Consider the following 18,282-nt stretch of genomic DNA (forward strand, 5'->3'; position numbering starts at 1 on the left):
GGTGTCATTTGGTACAGAAAGCAGTCATTTCTATGCAAGATACTGCTTCGGCCTGCCTCCCTCAAATGGGTAGGGGCTGCGGGCTGGACAGAGGGCTCCTAGTCAAGTAAAGCACTGTGATGACAGCTGCTATTTCTATAATATCTCCCTAGACTTGTCTCCTAAATGAAACCTCGACTCCTCCCTTTCAAGCTGCAGCCACTGCTACCTACAGAGAGAGCCTTAGCAGATAACGTTTCATGCCTCCAGGCGTTTGTGCATCCCATTTTCTCTGGAAGAATTTCCTTTTTACTTTTGTGCTCCTGGGGAAGTCCTAGTCTTCTTCCCCAGTTGGTTCTAAGTTTATCACATCGGTGAAGTGTTTCATTAGCACACATTTTAGAAGAAACTTTTCTGCATTCATACTCAAGAAAATGTAACTCCAAAATAACCAAAAATAAAATAAAAAGTAGAAAAGAACCCACAAATGATGAGAGAACAAAAAATCAAAAGTTAAAAAAATAAATGGGCCGGGAGCGGTGGCTCAAGCCTGTAATCCCAGCACTTTGGGAAGCCGAGACGGGCGGATCACGAGGTCAGGAGATCGAGACCATCTTGGCTAACACGGTGAAACCCCGTCTCTACTAAAAAATAAAAAAACGAGCCGGGCTAGGTGGCGGGCGCCTGTAGTCCCAGCTACTCGGGAGGCTGAGGCAGGAGAATGGCGTAAGCCCGGGAGGCGGAGCTTGCAGTGAGCTGAGATCCAGCCACTGCACTGCAGCCTGGGCCACAAAGCGAGACTCCGTCTCAAAAAAAAAAAACAATGAAAAAATGAAATTAAAAAAAGGAAAAAAGATTTTTTTAAAAAGTAGAAAAAAGAAAATCTAACTCCACAGCTCTGACACAAAATGCCGTAGGTGTTTTTCTCAGTGGGAGAAAAGGGAAGTGAATCTTTAAGTGATTAACCGTATCGTTAAGTAAATTTGTCGTACTAGCGTTTCAAAAGGCTCAAGGACCACACGCGCCCGAGTAGGCCGGAATGGAAGGAATCTGCGCATGCTCGGCGGGAACCTGCGCATACTCGGCGGGAATCTGCGCATGCTCGGCGGGAATCTGCGCAAGCTCGGGGGGAGTCTGCGCAAGCTCGGCGGGAATCTGCGCATGCTCAGAGCTGCGGGGCACGGTTTCCCCGCCCCTTTCAGGCCTAGCAGGAAGCGAAGCGGCTCTTCCCGCTATCGGCCGCTAGTCCACCGGAAGCGAGTTGGGAGACGGCAGGTTCCCGCCCGGAAGAAGCGACCAAAGCGCCTGAGGACCGGCAACATGGTGCGGTCGGGGAATAAGGTATAAAGAAAGCCATGGGCTTGGGCCTTACCCTTGCGGGGGGATCCGGAGAGGGTGGTTCGGAAGCGAGAATCGTGGGATCACGGCCATGCCAAAGAATGGGGCAAGAGAAGATCATGGTGGTGGGCTCAGTCAGGAGGGCCGGGACCGAGGGATGCGCTCTGAGAAAAACTGGGGATTTGGGGTTCCAAGACCTGAATTTGAGCCTTACTGACTCCACCTCTTACACTACCCACCCATCCCATCCCTTTTCTCCCTCTCTATCTGCTCTTTGTCTCACCTCCCTCCCCACCCGCCTCCCCTCTCTCTCCCTTTATCCCGTTCCACTCCTTAACCCCACTTCCTCTATTACTTCTGAGCCTGGGTTCTTAAGATCGCTATGAGAATGAAAATTAGCTGTGATAAAGCAACTATCCCACAGGGCTTGTTGTAAAACTTAAGAGAGGGACTATCAGTGACTAAAATAACTTAAAATGCAAAGTGTCGTATTATTACCTTTATAATAACGTAATATCCCGTATTTATTGAAAGCCTACTCTGTGAGGGACGGATGTAAACCTTTTATTCCTATCTCATTTAATCTTCACAACCCCTTGAAGTGAAAACTACCCCCATTTTGCAAGTGGGAAAATCGAGGAATAAAGAACTGTGGGCTTTTAGTGGTGAAATCCGGATTTGAATCGAAGCAGTCTGGTTTCAGGGCCCTGGAGAACCCCTGTGTTGCTAGAAATCTATGACCGTTGGCGTCCCAGATCAATAACAGAAATTACAATGAATTTTAAAGTGATTTTTTTTTTCAACATAAAAGAGTGGCAGTTGTCTCTGAAGGGTCACTAGAGGGAGATGTAGTTCCAGGGATTAATGAATTCATTCACTACAGATAAACAAGAAACGAGTTTGAGCACTCGTCATTGAGAAATGTTGATTAAAACGATCATGAGCTTTTAATAATGCCACTTACCTCCTTTGTTCCTCCTCTTTCAGCTCCTGAAAACTTTGTAGCTCTAGTGGAGGAGCTGTTTGTGGCAGATGGACTGGAAGTAAAATTCTAACAGCCTGTATTGCTTTGGTATAGAAATGAAGAGTTGCTATGCTGCCCAGTTTCTCTTTCTCAGTTTTCTTACTGCTGCCAGATAGGAACTCGGATATATAGACCATTCTGCTTCCAAACAAGAGGTTCCGTATTTGAAAACCTTTGATGGCATTTTCTGCATACCTAATTCATGACAAAGTGCTTTAGTCCGCTATAGAGTTTTCTGGTTTAAAAGTAGCTTTTCTGGATGTGTATCAAATAAGTGCAACAGCATATTTTGTGACTGAAGTTTTTTTAGGTTATTATGCCCCAGGCATTGAAACTGGGATGTACATTTTACTGTTCTCAAAGGAATTTTGTGGTTTATTAGCATCTTTTTTTTTTCAAATTATCTATTTTTACTTCAGAAATCTCTTAATATTAGTGCATTGTGTTGTTTGTAAACTAGTGAAAAATAATCTTTCCTTTTCATATGTTGCCTGAGATACAACAACATTTAAAATCATCTGTAACTTTCCTGAAAGAAATCCATTCGGGTTTTTAAAACATGTCTGGGGTTAAGAGGTCACTTAAAAAAGAGTAATTTATTTATTGATCACTTCTAAATGTTATTTTTTATCCCTTGTATGGAGTTGCACCAGTTTCCCTGTAACTTCCATCTGTTGATCCTGTTGTCTTTCTTGCAGACCAATCCTTTTATACAACAGCTGTCAAATATCTTGGGGGAGGCCAGACACGGTGGCCCATGCCTGTAATCCTAGCACTTTGGGAGGCAGAGGTGGGAGGATTGCTTAAGCCGAGGAATTCGAGACCAGCCTGGGCAACACAGTGAGACCCCATCTCTACTAAAAAGAAAAATTTAAGAATTAGGTGGGCATGGTGAGGTGAAACTGTGGTCCCAGCTATTTGGAAGGCTGAGGTAACAGGATCACTTGAGCCCTGGAGATGGAGGCAGCAGTGAGCCATGATCACGCCACTGGACACCAGCCTGGGTGACAGACCATGTCTCAAAAAAAAGGGAAAAAAATGATGGGGAGGAAGACTATTATGTTTCCTTTAATCTTCTCATCTGCCTTAAATATCTAGTTTTTTTTCCTACTGTTCTTTACATCATGTATTCTTCATATTCTTCCCTAACCTGCTCGTTTCATGTTCATTTGTAATTAATTTTCCTGGTAAGATGTTAGCCCAGAACTGCTCACAGTTTGTTTGATCGGTACAAAGCACTGCTGGGACTATCAGTGAGAGTCAAGGAATGTTAACTCCAGAAAGGACCTTAAACCTCATCTAGTCCAACAGTTTCCTACCTTTTAGTATTATTAACAGATTAAGTGACATTCCCAAGGACTCAGAACTAATGGGTAGTAGAGATGGGACTAGATGCCAGGTCTCCCGATTGCTATTATCTTTTTTCACAGGAAAACCCTTCTTTTCTCTTTTCGAATTCACTACACTGTTGATACAGACCAACGTATTTAGGCGATGAAGTAAGATAGGTGCGGGGAATGTGGTGCAAAAAACATTTCACATTGTTGATTGATTTTATAACTCACACTGAAATTGTGAGTTGCCATCAGTCCAGGTCTCTTCCAGCTTGTATTCAGGTAAACTTTGGAAGCCAGGTATAAATAACTTTACATGTATTGCATTTAGTTTATGTTTCTCTTGTTTTCTTAGTCTCCTACATACGTGATTGCTATGTAATGGCTTATGCCTTAGCTTATGTGATTCCCTCTGTCTGTAACTTCCTTGTTCACATGATTGACTCCTACTCATTAAGACTCACCAAAGGAAGTCCACATTCAGGAAGCCTTTTCTGCCCCCTTACCACTCTGGTAATCCCCTCCACCAGTCTTGAGTGGATGCTCCTCTTGTGTGTCTCAGTGCCCAGTGCATACTTCTATCATGGAACCTTGTTCTGGTATTATTTGTTGTCTGTCTGTGTCCTTTACTAGAATAGATTTGGTGTCTTTATTTTAGATCATGAGTTTACAAACTGACTCAAATTGTCAGGGTCTACCTCTTAGCATATATCTAGATTCTAGCAGTTACTTGTAACAAAAATGCTTCATAACAAATTATGCCCCAAATCAGTGACTTACAATGAAAACATCTGTTCTCATGTTTGTAGGTCTACAGATCAGCTTCAGTTTGTCTGATGCATACTGGGCATAACTGGGTTTAACTCTGGCCTGCAGGTTGGCGTCATATCTACTCATCATGGATTTATTCTGGGGCTCAGGCCAAAGGAGTGGCAGCTATCTGGAGCATGTTGCTCTCCGGGTAGAAACTTCTGTAGCTTTTAGAAAGTACCAGGACTATTTAAGCGTTTTCCGTAGTGAAAGTTTATATGTCTTACAAACATTCTTATGTAGAACATATCCCTTTCTCACATCTTTCCTAAATAGTGATACAGGTTCGTGAATACAATAAGCAAGGGACATTCTGACAGTCTTTTCTCATGACTTCTTTTCTCAAATACTCTTTGGAACTTTGTTTTCAGGCAGCTGTTGTGCTGTGTATGGACGTGGGCTTTACCATGAGTAACTCCATTCCTGGTGTAGAATCCCCATTTGAACAAGCAAAGAAGGTGATAACCATGTTTGTCCAGCGACAGGTAAGTTTCAGATTGACACTGAGCTTGTAACCCATATTTCAACTGCTTGTTGCCTCTACCTTACTAATGCAAGATACCAGCCTCCTTATAGTGTCCAGCCCTCTGTTTGGGGGAATCTGGGGAGTTTCCTTATGTGTTCTCACATACAAGTTCACCTCCCACTACAGTCTGATATTTTTTCTTCCCTCATTTTGGCCCCTTCACTATTACAGTTTTTATCAGAAACAAGAGGCAGTAAAAAGTAATGTTTAAATGCACAGTCCCTAGAGACAGATGACTTGGGTTTGAACCCTTGCTCTGCCATGTTATTTACTAACCTGAACTTGAACAAGTCCTTCAACTTCTTTGTGACTAGTTCAGTTATCTTTTGCTGTGTAATAAACTACCCCAAAATATAGTGTCTCACATTTTAAAAAATCATCATTCGTGATTCTGTGGGATGATTGGGTTGCTCAGTTGGGTGATTCTCTATTGAGGCCCCTTACGCAGTTGCAATCAGATGGCACCTGGGACTGGAGTCATCCAAAGGCTCAACTGGACGAGATGTCCAAAATGGCTCACTCACATGGCTGGAAGACGATGCTTTCTAGTGACTGCGAGCTCAGTTGGGGCTGTCCATTAGAACCTCTACATGTGGTTTCTGTATAGTTTGAATTCTCACATAAAGCAGCTGGTTCTAAGGAGTATCCGTTCTGTGAGACCCTGCCTATGTGGCTTCTTATGACCTATTTTTAAAAACCTCAGAAAGTCATTTGTTTTTTATTAGTCAAACAAAACACTAAGGCTAGGTCACATTTAAGGGAGGAGAATTAGACTCCCTTTATCAAAGAGTAGCCTGCAGATACAGGGAGAGAAAGAACGAATGCTGGCTGTCTTGGAGGTTAGCTATTACAGTGCCTCAGTGTCCCATTTGTAACATGAGAATAATAATACCTGTCACATAGGGTTGTTTTGAGGAATAAAAGAATCAATGTAGATAAAGTGCTTAGAACAGTGCTTGGAATTTTGTAAACACTATGTAAGTATCAGCTATTTTTATTTCTGCCCCTTCTACTTGGTATGACTGCCACTTTTGCTAAATCCATGAGTTTCTGCTGCTTTCACTATCTACTGCTGCTCCTCCTGGACACTTCTGTTCTTCTGTGTGTTTCCACTTCCGTTGGGCACTAGTACGTCCCAACTATCATTCCAGATTTTTAAAAATCTTGATAACCTGGAGTCCTTGAGGTGTTGTGTCGAGGAAGGTGCTCTAACCCTGTTCTTGGTTATAGTTGTATTGGTAGAATTCAGGTAGCGTGGCAGTACCCTAGTATGCTGTTAGAGAAGGTAGGTAGACATGAGCAGGGCAGGAGAGAGGGCCTCCGGGAATGTTGGGCATTTGTGAAACCATGGTTAGGCAATTAGAAATCTGTCCCTCTGAAGTGATGAGCAGGGCAAGGGAGGGGCCCCAAAGCTGTCAGGTTCTCATTGAGGGTAAGACAGGCGGGCATAAAATATCACTCTAAGGTAATAAGTGGCCATGATTGGCGCCAAGTATTTTAACAACAGACAGAAACACCTGGAGTTAGCAAGCCATAATCCCTAAGGTTTCGAGCATGCGCAGTAAAAGAGCAAACTGGTGCAATTTAACCAGTATAAAAGCTTCCTGTGGGGGCGCTCGACCAAAAAGGGCGAGTTGCCTCTACTGAGCATGCGCATGACTAGTAAACACACTACGCGTGCCGCCCACACCTAAGCAGGGCTAGTGCGCATGCGTTGATTAATTCGGCCTGCTCAAGGGAGGAACAAAGGAAACTGGAAGCTCGGGAAAAGATGGCGCCGGGGGCGGGGGGCGGGGCTGTCTAAAAACTAAACAAAGAAGGGCGCAGCGCGCTTGATATTTTATGTCGCCCTCTTGGTTCTCTTCCAAGCGTACTCTGCTTTCTCCAGTAAACTCTGACTTTGCTAAAAATAAATTTTTCCTCCTGCTTTAACTCTTGCCTGTGTCTGTCGTTTGAATTCTTTACTTCGAGAAGACCAAGAACCGAGATTACTGCAGAGTCGCCACTCCGCAGTTTCTCTGGATAACTGCCGACTCACACCCCAGTAACAAGAGTATAGGTGTTTTTTTGTTTGTTTCTGTTTTAAGGAGAAAGAATCAGGAAGTCAGAATCAGGAGCTTAGTGCCAGTCCCTTAGTACATTCTGAATTTTCTCCCCTCCCATGACAGATTTTCTCTAGGGCAAGATTCCCTTGCCTTAAGATGGATGCTTGTCTAGGCGGCAGATACCTGCTCAGCCATTATGCTAGACATGTTTGAATCCAGCAGCAGACACCTTTACTCCCATGTACAGCTGGGAATTGTAATTGTGTTATTTACAGACTAAACGATTAAACAGACTCTACAAAAATGAAGAATGACAGAATTCAATTATCTATTCATACAGCACTCTTCCCCATCAATGTAAAAAGGCCTATGTTAATAATTAGATGGGGACAGGCCTGTCTTTTGTATCAGATACTATTTTTGGTTTTTATATTTTATTATGAAGTATTTCATAAAAGAGGCAAATGCAGAGAGTATACAGGTAACCAATTTTTCCATTGTCTTATTGCTATAAATCTTAATGTTTTACCACATTTGTTGGATTTTTTTTTTTAAATAAAGTGTTACAGATAAACTTGAAGGCCCTTGCTAACCCTTTTTTTCTCTTCTCCTTTTCTCAGGATTTTGGTAGTTAGTACCATGTATATTTTATACTTGGACATGAGTATATACTCATAAGTACTTAGTATTGTATAAAGCTGTCAAAAGTGTATGTAAATAGTTTTATATGATACATGTAATTCTGTAGCATATCTTTTATCAACTTTTTTTTAGATCTTTTCATGTTGATATGTGTTGCACAAATTTATTCATTTTTACTGGAGTATGGTATTTTGTTGTATAAATATTCTGCAATGTATTTTTGCATTCTCCTGTTTATTCATAGTTTGCGTCCAGTTTTTGCCCCATTATAAACGGTGCAGAAGTGTAAACTTCCTATCTGTACATAATTTTTCTAGGGTATACTGTATATGCCTGCCAGTGAAATTGCTGGGATGCAGGCTATCCTGCATTTTTTTTTTTAACCTCTGGAAAATTTAAACCTTAGACATTCTATAAAGACATACTAAAATCTTTTCAAATTATTCATGATTGGTTCTCTAATTGAGAATTAGAGTTTGATTTGGCTGGAAGTCATCAAGAGCACTTAACCACCCTCCTATTTCCACACCCCAACTTCTGCTGAAATGAAGGGTGAGACTTATAGTCGATGAAAAAACCTGTTTAGAACCTAAGAATTGTCATTGTCCATGAGTCTCATGTTTCATCCCGCCCAATACTTTATGACCCCAGGGATCTGCCTTAGGGAGGTCTGGTTTTCCTGCTCCCTGAAGGGTAGGTATTTTATTGCTTCCAGGTGGTTCTAATATAGTTTTCTGCCATCTGACGTTTTTTTCTAGGTGTTTGCTGAGAACAAGGATGAGATTGCTTTAGTCCTGTTTGGTACGGATGGCACTGACAATCCCCTTTCTGGTGGGGATCAGTATCAGAACATCACAGTGCACAGACATCTGATGCTACCAGATTTTGATTTGCTGGAGGACATTGAAAGCAAAATCCAACCAGGTTCTCAACAGGCTGACTGTATCCTTTTTCTGCCAGAGAAGACTTTAAGAAATTTCCTTTATTCCGGGAATCGTAAAGCAGTTTGATGAGACACCCCCGGAGTTTCAGCTATGAGTATATGGGTATATTTTGCTCTGAGGAGGGGGAGGTAATGTGTTAATAGGGTTTAATGTGAAATTAATCAGTTTAAAACGGTGCCTGGGTTCCCAGCCCTCCACTCACTTCCCTGTTCTCTGCATGGGTGATGATATTGAGAGGTTGGGAGGCATAGGAAGAGGGAAGATCCTAGGGAGTACATGTGAGCATTGACTATATGCAGAGGGTTTTAGGGGTGCTCGTTAGAAATGTTTGGAGGTGGATAAAAGATATTTTTAAAAGAGCATCCTCCCAGTGTTCTCTACTTTTTTTCTGGGTGGAAGATGTTTTTGTGCCAGAAATCAGATTGATACCCAAAGTGAGATTTACAGGTCCCCTAATTTTAAGGGATCACTCTTGTTCTTTTTCTAATCAATTAGTAGTGCTATTCCTGATCACTGGGAAGTGCTGTTGTGTTAGGAGTGACTTGCAGATGCTACATTATAGTTTGCTTCGTATTTAAAAATGAACTGTGACCACCAAAAATGGGTTCTAGATACTATTAAATGACATAATTTTTGGTTAAATGAATGCAATATGTTAGGTTACCTTTTGTTTATATTTCTTGGTTGTTTTTGGCAGAATATGTACTTTGATATATAGAATGTATGAATATATGTTAGTGAACTTTGGAAGAAGGACATTCAGGCACGTACTTTTAAGTCATCACATAGTTCAGTGTCCACAATTTTCAGCACAGTGGACTTCATTGGAAAGAGTTGCGTGTTCATGGCATGAAGAGACTGTTTGGTGATATCCCTGTCCTTAACTAGCTGAGTCCTGGATGCACTAATCGTGAGCATGGATGTGATTCAACATGAAACAATGTAAGTGGTCCAAGGAAGAGAGCTGGAAGTGAATCTTTCTGCAAAAATTGTATGGGTTAATGTGTTGAATGTACTTTGATTCATTGTTAATCAAGCAACATGTTTGTGTGGCAAAAGAAACATTTTATAGAATTGAATGGTTCAGTCCAACCTCTGTTTTATAAGAGTTTTAAAAGAGGAAGGGCTATACTCGGTGAGTATTTCTCTGGGAGAAGTAAAACATTTGACTTATTTCAGTTTACTTCCTATTAGATTTAAGCTGATTACCAGGAATTTTTAAAAACACTAAGTGGTATAAGCCATATGTCGTTAAGTGCATAGTAACTCTGGCCAAATTCCCTTTTTTGTTGTGTGTGTATGTTGGTGTTTTTGTTTTTTTTTTTTGTTTGTTTGTTTGTTTTGGAGTTGGGGTCTTGTTCTGTCACCCAGGCTAGAGTGCAGTGGTGCCAATATAGCTCACAGCAACCTCAGCTTGATCTCTTGGGCTCAAGAGATCCTTGCATCTCAGCCTCCTGAGCAGCTGGGACTACAGGTGCATGCCACCAAGTCCAGCTAATTTTAGAATTTTTATTTTTGCAGAGATGGTCTCACTATTTTGCCTAGGTTTTCTCAAACTCCTGGCTTCAAGCAGTCCTCCCATCTTGGCCTCCTAAAGTATTAGGATTATAGGCATGAGCCTCTATGCCTGGCCTGCTTCCTAATTCATTATTTAATTATTGTGCCTTGAAAATGTAGCTCTGGAGACATACATGTACATATACACATACCTCTTGCCTGTCCGGAAAATGATTTGCACTAAAATCCCGGGCCTAAATTTGTATAATCATTTCTCAGTCTCTATATATCCTCTGCTGAATCTTGCCACACAAAATCTGCATGGAATCAGAGCAGGATATTTAGAAAGTGAACCTGAGCAAGGCTGAAGTTGTAGTATGCTGGGATAATTCTTTGTTTACATTCTGCCTGTGTGGAGCCTGGGAAGGGATATTTTTTCATCACATTTGAGTTAGGAATCCAGAAACATAATATTTCCATAATACTCAGAAATTTTGGCCAAGATGTTCAAAGTATAAAGTATATCAGGTTGATTATGAATTTAATAAGAACTTCATTGGACTACTAGAATGTAATCACATTTATTAACTTTATCCAGATCTGTTTCTAAGCTTCTGTCCTCAGTGACCAAGTATATTTGAATTTGTAGAAAAATAATAATTCAGGAGAATGATTTCTTAATGTAACTCTCTCTTTTAGAGGAAAGAAGTTTGAGAAGAGGCATATTGAAATATTCACTGACCTCAGCAGCCGATTCAGCAAAAGTCAGCTGGATATTATAATTCATAGCTTGAAGAAATGTGACATCTCCCTGCAATTCTTGTAAGAGCCTAAGAATAATGCATGTAGACAAATCCTGTGATTTCCTAATGCAGTGAATGGGACCTCTTTATAGAGTACTTGGTTTATGGGAATTTTCACTTTCTGCTCCAAGGCTGAATCTGTCAGATGACTGACTACTCAGCAAACATTTGCTGATTACTTTCTGTGTTCTAGGAACTGTTCTGAGTGGTGGTGACAAAAAGATGAAAGTCAGTGATCCAGAAGAGTTGAGCTTAGTGGCAGATCGTTGTTTAGTGTTGTTAGACTCAAAGAATTGAGGATTAGAAGAACCCTTTGAGGATATCCAGTTTGTCTCCTTCCTGCATAGAAGGCTTTACCCAAACAGCAGATTGATGGATTTTTTTTTTCTTTTTTTAAACAGCTCTAGAGAACTATGTCCTATAGAGAGTGGATGTTTTAGGGTAGACAGGAATGCCAACTTGGGAATCATTCTAAATACATAACATGTTTATATTTAATTCTTTACAGATCCAAAATATATAGACACATACATAAAATTTGATTTGCTTATGTTTATTCAGAGATGGAGTATAAAACTTAGGAGAAAAATATGTATTTCACAATTTGTTAGGGAGAGAATTCCTCCTTACACAGTAACTTGAATTTTCCCTCCAGGATTTACTTTCTCTGTGTTATATCCCTAACAAAAATTTCTTTTCACTACAGTAACCCTTCCTGCTGCATTTGGAACTATTTTTTCTTGTCCTATTTTTGGTGACAGTTGAGTGGTGGTATAGGATGTTGAATTATTAATCTTCTAGGAATACTTGTTTTTCAAATTGAGAGCTATGCCAAGAAGCCTGTAGCTTAGAGTGGTAAGCCTTTGGCTTCATAAAATGCCAGGGGACGTGAAGAACTTGTTTTGCGCGTATGAGTAGTCTTCTCTTAAAACTACTGAGTGACATCTCCTTTCTGTATGACTGGAAAAAGAGTTCAGAATAACCCATCAAACCAGTACTTGTTAAGATGGTACTTCAGAGAAATTAAGTGCTTTTAAGTGACACTTCTTATTGAGTTGAGGTTTTTCTCAGTACTTCAGAAGCCCAGCTCAGCTTCTGGTCCCTTTTCATAATCTTAGGATGCCTTTGCATGTTAGAAGCTTACTGCATTTCTGTGAATGTCATTCGAAAGAGTACCCATTTTTTTTGATGAGCAATACAGAAAGGTGTGCAGAAGAGAAAGCATAACCTTCTATCTGCTTTTTATTTGGTTGTATTTTTTTCTTGGTAATATGCTTTCTTCCTGTGCTACAAACCTCCAGCATACAAAGTAGAGTTCATAGTTTTACTGTTTGATGTATTCCATGTACAACTGATTGTTGTAATTGGACTAAAAAAAAATACCAGCAGCCCAGAGAAGCACTGTGTTCTGTTTTTAATTAATTAATTAATTTATTTATTTTTAGAGATGAAGTCACTGTAGCCTAAAACTCTTGGGTTCAAGTGAACCTCCTACCTGAGCCTTCTGTATAGCTGAGACTACAGATGCATGTTACCCCACCCAGCAGATTTTAGTTTTTTTGTTATTGTTGTTTGTTTGTTTTTGAGATGGAGTCTCACTCTGTTGCCCAGGTTGGAGTGCAGTGGCGTGATCTCGGCCCACGGCAACCTCTGCCTCCCAGGCTCAATCAGTTCTCCTGTCTCAGCCTCCCTAGTAGCTGGGATTTCAGATGTGTGCCACCATGCCCAGCTAATATTTGTATTTTTAGTAGAGATGGAGTTTTACCATGTTGGCCAGGCTGCTCTTGAACTCCTGACCTCAAGTAACCCACCTGCCTCGGCCTGCTAAAGTGCTTGGATTATAGGCGTGAGCCACTATGCCTGGCGTAGTTTTTAGTTCCTTCTGCTGACTACTGAGGAAGCTTATTTCTGATCTAATGCAGAATAGCTAGAACTGTTACTGTAATTTCTTTTTCCAGGATAACTTCTTTTCTCTTCGCTTTTATGACATTTGTCCTTTTCTGTTTGTTGCTTTGGAAACGGGAGTAACCTGATGCAAACCCTGTGTGTCACACTTTCCTCCCTGGAAACTTTTTACCTGATAAATAATGTGGGACATGCAAATTACATCATGCTGTGTTTGCTAAGTATATGAAGAAAAATTGCAAACAGAAAGTCCTATTTTAAGTGTAGCAAATAAAATGAGAAATCATGTTAAAAACAAATTTATTTCTCATAGTTCTGGAGGCCAGGAAGTCCAGGATCACAGCACTAACAGATTTGGTATCTGCTGAGAGATCTCTGCTCTCAAGATGGTGCCTTGTTGCTGTGTTGTCCCATGTCAAAAGGGCTAACACTGTTCTCACATGGTGGAAGGACATAAAAGGCAAAAATGGCAAAAAGCCTCTCCAACCATTTTTTTTTAGGTTCGCTAATTCCATTTATGAGTTCCCCACCCTTAGGATTTCATTACCTCTTGAAGGGCCTCTGTCTTAATGGTATCATATTGGTGATTAGGTTTCAAAATAATGATTTTGGGGGACACATATAGACCCTTACAATGTGGAAGAGGCCAGTCTGAGAGAGTGAAGCCAGCATAAAGGCAAATGAAGGTAAAACAGAGAGAGAGGGAGGGAAATCCTTGCCACAATTGAGACCCTGGGTCTGGACTTTCTAAGGCCTTGTGCCACCGTGCCCTTTCAATTACTTGGTTATGTAGTAGCCAATGATTTTCCCCTTTTACAAATCAAAGAGGTTTCAGTCACTTGAAACTGGGAGAATATTGGCTAAGGTAGTTAAGAGTCGTTTGACAGCTGAGAAATTCAAAACTTGGTAAGGTTGACTGATGTGCTCATTTTCTCATAGCTGATGAGTTACAGTTACAGCATTAGAACACTACTGTTGATCTTTCTTTAATAGCTTGCCTTTCTCACTTGGCATGGAAGATGGAAGTGGGGACAGAGGAGATGGCACCTTTCGCTTGGGTGGCCATGGGCCCTCCTTTCCACTAAAAGGAATTACCGAACAGCAAAAAGAAGGTCTTGAGATAGTGAAAATGGTGATGATATCTTTAGAAGGTGAAGATGGGTTGGATGAAATTTATTCATTCAGGTAAGAATTGAAAAAATTGATGGGAATTTTTAATTGTACCCTCATAAATTGCTGTTTTGATTAGAGGTCTCCCAAATGTTTCCTTTTTCTGGGCCACTCTTGAATTAGTCATTCCTTAATATTCTGAGTTTCATTAAATAAATAGTACACCCACCCTTAATCACCCTTTTTAAAGTTTGTGTTCTTGGCACGTGTTTCTCATTTATTTCCAGGACCTGTGTCAGCAAAGTTCAGGAATATATAGATACCATGAGAAATTAACAAGTCAAATTGCAAAAGATGAAATAGTAGATTTCTTCATTATGCCAAGCTTGGGATGCATTTCTTGGGCCCTTTCTTTTTACACATCTACAAAAAACATAATTATAGAACGTGGTCTCAGATCTGAGATAGTCACTATCTTCTTATCATCCATTTAAGGTTTTAGAAAGTAGCATACTATGGTTTAGTGAATTTTTAAAAAACTTTTGATCACAAAGCAGTTTGATTGAGTGAAAAAAAAAAAAAACCTACAATGTAAAGAGTTCATGGCCTACTTACTTTATATGAGCGTTGGAAAGGCAGAATGATTTAAGACAAGTGAATTCATTGAAGTACCATGTGACGATAAAGCAAACTGCTTTTTCAACCATCCAGCTAGAGACTATGGAAGAAACCATCTCCTTTCTCTTATTCTTGGTTGGAATTGGACATACATGCATTTTGAGCGAAGAACCTAAGAAGGATCGGTGGCATCTAGAATAGTGTGTGTCTGTGGGGTTCAATTTGGTAAAAGTGGCAATAGAGTACTTTACATAGCAGTATGGCTTGGGTGGTTCAAATCATCAGGGATAATACTGCTTGATATTCATGAATTATTTCCAACTTATCAGTCTGTACACAAAATACAGGCTGTTTAAGCACATTGAAGTAATGATTCAACAACTGGAATTTTTTTAAGTAGCTACAGTGTATATCTCCTTAATATTATTTCTCAATGACCCATTTTTAATATTTCTGATGAGCTATAATTGACAAAAACTATACTCTGATTTTCTAAATACAGACAGCCTTGAAAAATGATAGGTAAATGGAAATTTAGGAAACAGAATTGTAATTGCCCACAGGATTGCCCTAGGAATCAGTGAGGAATCCTGTGAGGTGAAGTTTCTTGGCATAATGTGTTCTTGTCACAATATGTTTGGATATGTGTTCCTAAGTTGTTTCTCTTTCAAATTTGCGAATAAATGCCTTAAGCTAAACATATTACCCATGATATCATAAAGAAAAATCAGGCTGGACATTGTGGCTCATTCCTGTAATCCCAGCACTTTGGGAGGCAGATCACTTGAGGTCAGACGGAGTTTGAGACCAGCCTGGCCAACATGGCGAAACCCTGTCTCTACTAAAAATAGAAAATTAGCTGGGCATGGTGGTGCATGCCTGTAGTCCCAGCTACTCTGGAGGCTGAGGCAAGTGAATCACTTGAACCTAGGAGGTGGAGGTTGCGATAAGCCAAGATCATGCCACTGTACTCCAGCCTGGGTGACAGAGCGAGACTCTGTCTCAAAAAGAAAAGAAAAATTAGAGACCAATATAGATTATTCTTTAAAAAGTGTTTTTGTTTGTTTTTTAACTTTTTCTGTAGCATATCAGGTAGGGAAATTATTGACTATGCATTATTTTAGCATTTCGAAGCTTCTTTGATTTTAGGTCTGCAATGAAGTGTAGACCACAACTTTGCATCCAGTGCAGTAGCCATTAGCTATATGTGGCTATTTAAATTCAAGTTAGTTAAAATTAAATACATTTTAAAATTGAGTCCTTAGTCATAGTATCTGTGTTTAAAGTGTCTATTGGGCTAGCATGGTTAGAAATAGAACATTACCATCATTGCAGAGAGTTGTACTGGACAGCACTGGACTGGATCTATCTCCATATAGATCTTAGGAACAGAACTTGGCATCTACTTGAGGAGATTGAGCTCTACTGCAGAACTGAGTCAGTTGTTCTCAGATTTTTTTTTGAGACAGGGTCTTGCTCTGTCACCCAGGCTGGAAAGCAAGTGACGTGATCTCGGCTCACCACAACCTCTGCCTCCCGGGTTCAAGCAGTTCTCATGCCTCAGCCTCCCGAGTAGCTGGGATTACAGGCGTGTGCCACCACGCCCAGCTACTCAGATCTTATATATTGGATGCTGGTCTTTAGAATTTTCCCTGAAATAGAATCTAAACCTCATGGTGATTTTAGGCCATGAGGTTTATATTCTGTTTGACTAGTCATGTTGTATGAGACAGGTTAGACCTGGTTCAGACCCATTCATTCCTCAACAAATCCAGAGCCATTGTGCACCGTAGGCTTTGGAAGCTGGGTGTCAGGTAAGATACCTACTATTCGTTGTAAATTATTTCTGAAAATTGGAGTCTCTTGAGACCTCTCTGTCCATAACGCTGTGGGTAATGTAAAATAATTCTCTTTACCACTTTGTAGATCTGTTTTTTATCTATACCAAGGAGTTCAGCCAGAAAGTCTGGACTGTATGCTTTGAGTGTATTTTGTCATTAATTCCTTTGCTGCTGATTTTAGTGAATACCACAAATTCCACCTATGTCCTGTCATCTTCCCTGTCGTGTTTGATTAGGGGCCAGATGAAAATATGATTGATCTTCACTTTTGTTTAAATGAAGCAGCACCCCACAACACTGTTTACACCTCTCCCAGCCTTTCCCACCAGTAAGAAACCTAGAGTTAACCTGTTTTACCGTAAGACTAAATGTGAACTAAATTCCTTTATTCCTTGGAGAGTCTTTAACTCTCCCTATTATGTACATATAAAAACATATCTTTAATATTCAGAATTGGAATTAATGAATTATAGAGTTGTAAACAGTGATGTGGGGTGCTGCTTCATTTAAACAAAAGTGAATATTAGTCATGTGTTTCTTTTTTTTTTTTTCTTTTTTGTTTGTTTTTTTTTTTTGAGACAGAGTTTCATTCTTGTTGCCCAGGCTGGAGTGCGATGGCGTGATCTCAGCTCACCGCAACCTCCGCCTCCCAGGTTCAAGTGATTCTCCTACCTCAACCTCCACGAGTAGCTGGGATTATAGACATGTGCCGCCACACCTGGCTAATTTTGTAGTTTTAGTAGAGATGGGGTTTCTTCTCCATGTTGGTCAGTCTGGTCTTGAGCTCCTGACCTCAGGTGATCTGCCTGCCTTGGCCTCCCAAAGTGCTGGGATTACAGACGTAAGTCACCATGCCGGACCTGAGCAGAGGTTCTTATCCTCAGGTCCATGGTTTTCAGGGAGTTGGTGGTGAACCCTTTATATTGTGTGCAGACTCATTCATGAATGTGCTTTCATCACATCCTCAAAGATATGTCCTTGGTCCTGAAAAAATGTTAAGAACCTCTGGCAGAGTTGAAAGAAAATATTGAATAAGGGGAAGATAGGGCTGTTCATTTTCACCTGTTAGTGATGTAGCTCCTATTTCCTTCTAAGCCAACTCATTCATGCCCTGGCTATCTCCCAACTTGTGGTTGTTGTTTTCCTGCCATCCCCTGCTGTTTCTCTCTTTATAATTAACAACAGCTCGCTTCTCATTCTAGAAAATCAAATGCATCATCCAGAACAAGTTAACATTTAAAAATTGTTGCTTTCATTTTATATTTTTCTTTATTAAGTGAGAGTCTGAGAAAACTGTGTGTCTTCAAGAAAATTGAGAGGCATTCCATTCACTGGCCCTGCCGACTGACCATTGGCTCCAATTTGTCTATAAGGATTGCAGCCTATAAATCGGTAAGTGGCAGGTACACATTTTTAACAGAAATGTTAGCAGGCAGATAAATATGTGTATATAAGGAACAGACAATTCATGTGTGTATTACTCGGAACTATAATTGCTGCTTTTCTAGTTGTTCTCCCTGCTCATTTAATCTCTGTGTTTAGCTTTTTATGTAAAAGGCAGGCTAGGAGAGGAAGTTTAAAAAATTGCCTATAATAGAGTTTGATTCCCTCCTCTTTTACTTTCTCTCCATTGGTAATTGATTGTTAATCATAAGTTCTAGGCCTCTCTCTTTCTTTGAAAAGAAAGAAAGTGAAATGCGTTAAGCTGTGTTATTGTAGTATCATAGCAGAAATGTAGATGTAGATAATGCACCAAAGTTGAGTTCAGTTTTAGAGCTTCAGTCACACCTAATTCAGTTATGAATGATCTGATAGTAATAACATCTGTGAAATGTAAAAAAAGTTTTGTTACTGTAAAATTGCATT

The 18,282-nt window shown here is 40.2% G+C and overlaps 1 protein-coding gene across 1 annotated transcript in view; it reads left to right on the forward strand.

Annotated features, from left to right (window-relative positions):
* Window positions 1-1,144: 1,144 nt before the first annotated feature.
* The window catches only part of XRCC5 (X-ray repair cross complementing 5), a 95,768-nt gene continuing 78,630 nt past the window's right edge, over window positions 1,145-18,282 (forward strand). Inside the window, exons 1-7 of the mRNA XM_023220586.3 lie at window positions 1,145-1,320; window positions 4,857-4,970; window positions 8,457-8,640; window positions 9,536-9,584; window positions 10,839-10,961; window positions 13,841-14,032; window positions 17,694-17,808. Coding sequence (XP_023076354.1) covers window positions 1,300-1,320; window positions 4,857-4,970; window positions 8,457-8,640; window positions 9,536-9,584; window positions 10,839-10,961; window positions 13,841-14,032; window positions 17,694-17,808 — 798 coding nt within the window. The 5' untranslated portion in view covers window positions 1,145-1,299. The remainder of the gene's footprint in view (window positions 1,321-4,856; window positions 4,971-8,456; window positions 8,641-9,535; window positions 9,585-10,838; window positions 10,962-13,840; window positions 14,033-17,693; window positions 17,809-18,282) is intronic.

The sequence above is a fragment of the Piliocolobus tephrosceles genome, chromosome 11, assembly GCF_002776525.5.
Source record: "Piliocolobus tephrosceles isolate RC106 chromosome 11, ASM277652v3, whole genome shotgun sequence".
Classification (NCBI taxonomy): Eukaryota; Metazoa; Chordata; class Mammalia; order Primates; family Cercopithecidae; genus Piliocolobus; species Piliocolobus tephrosceles.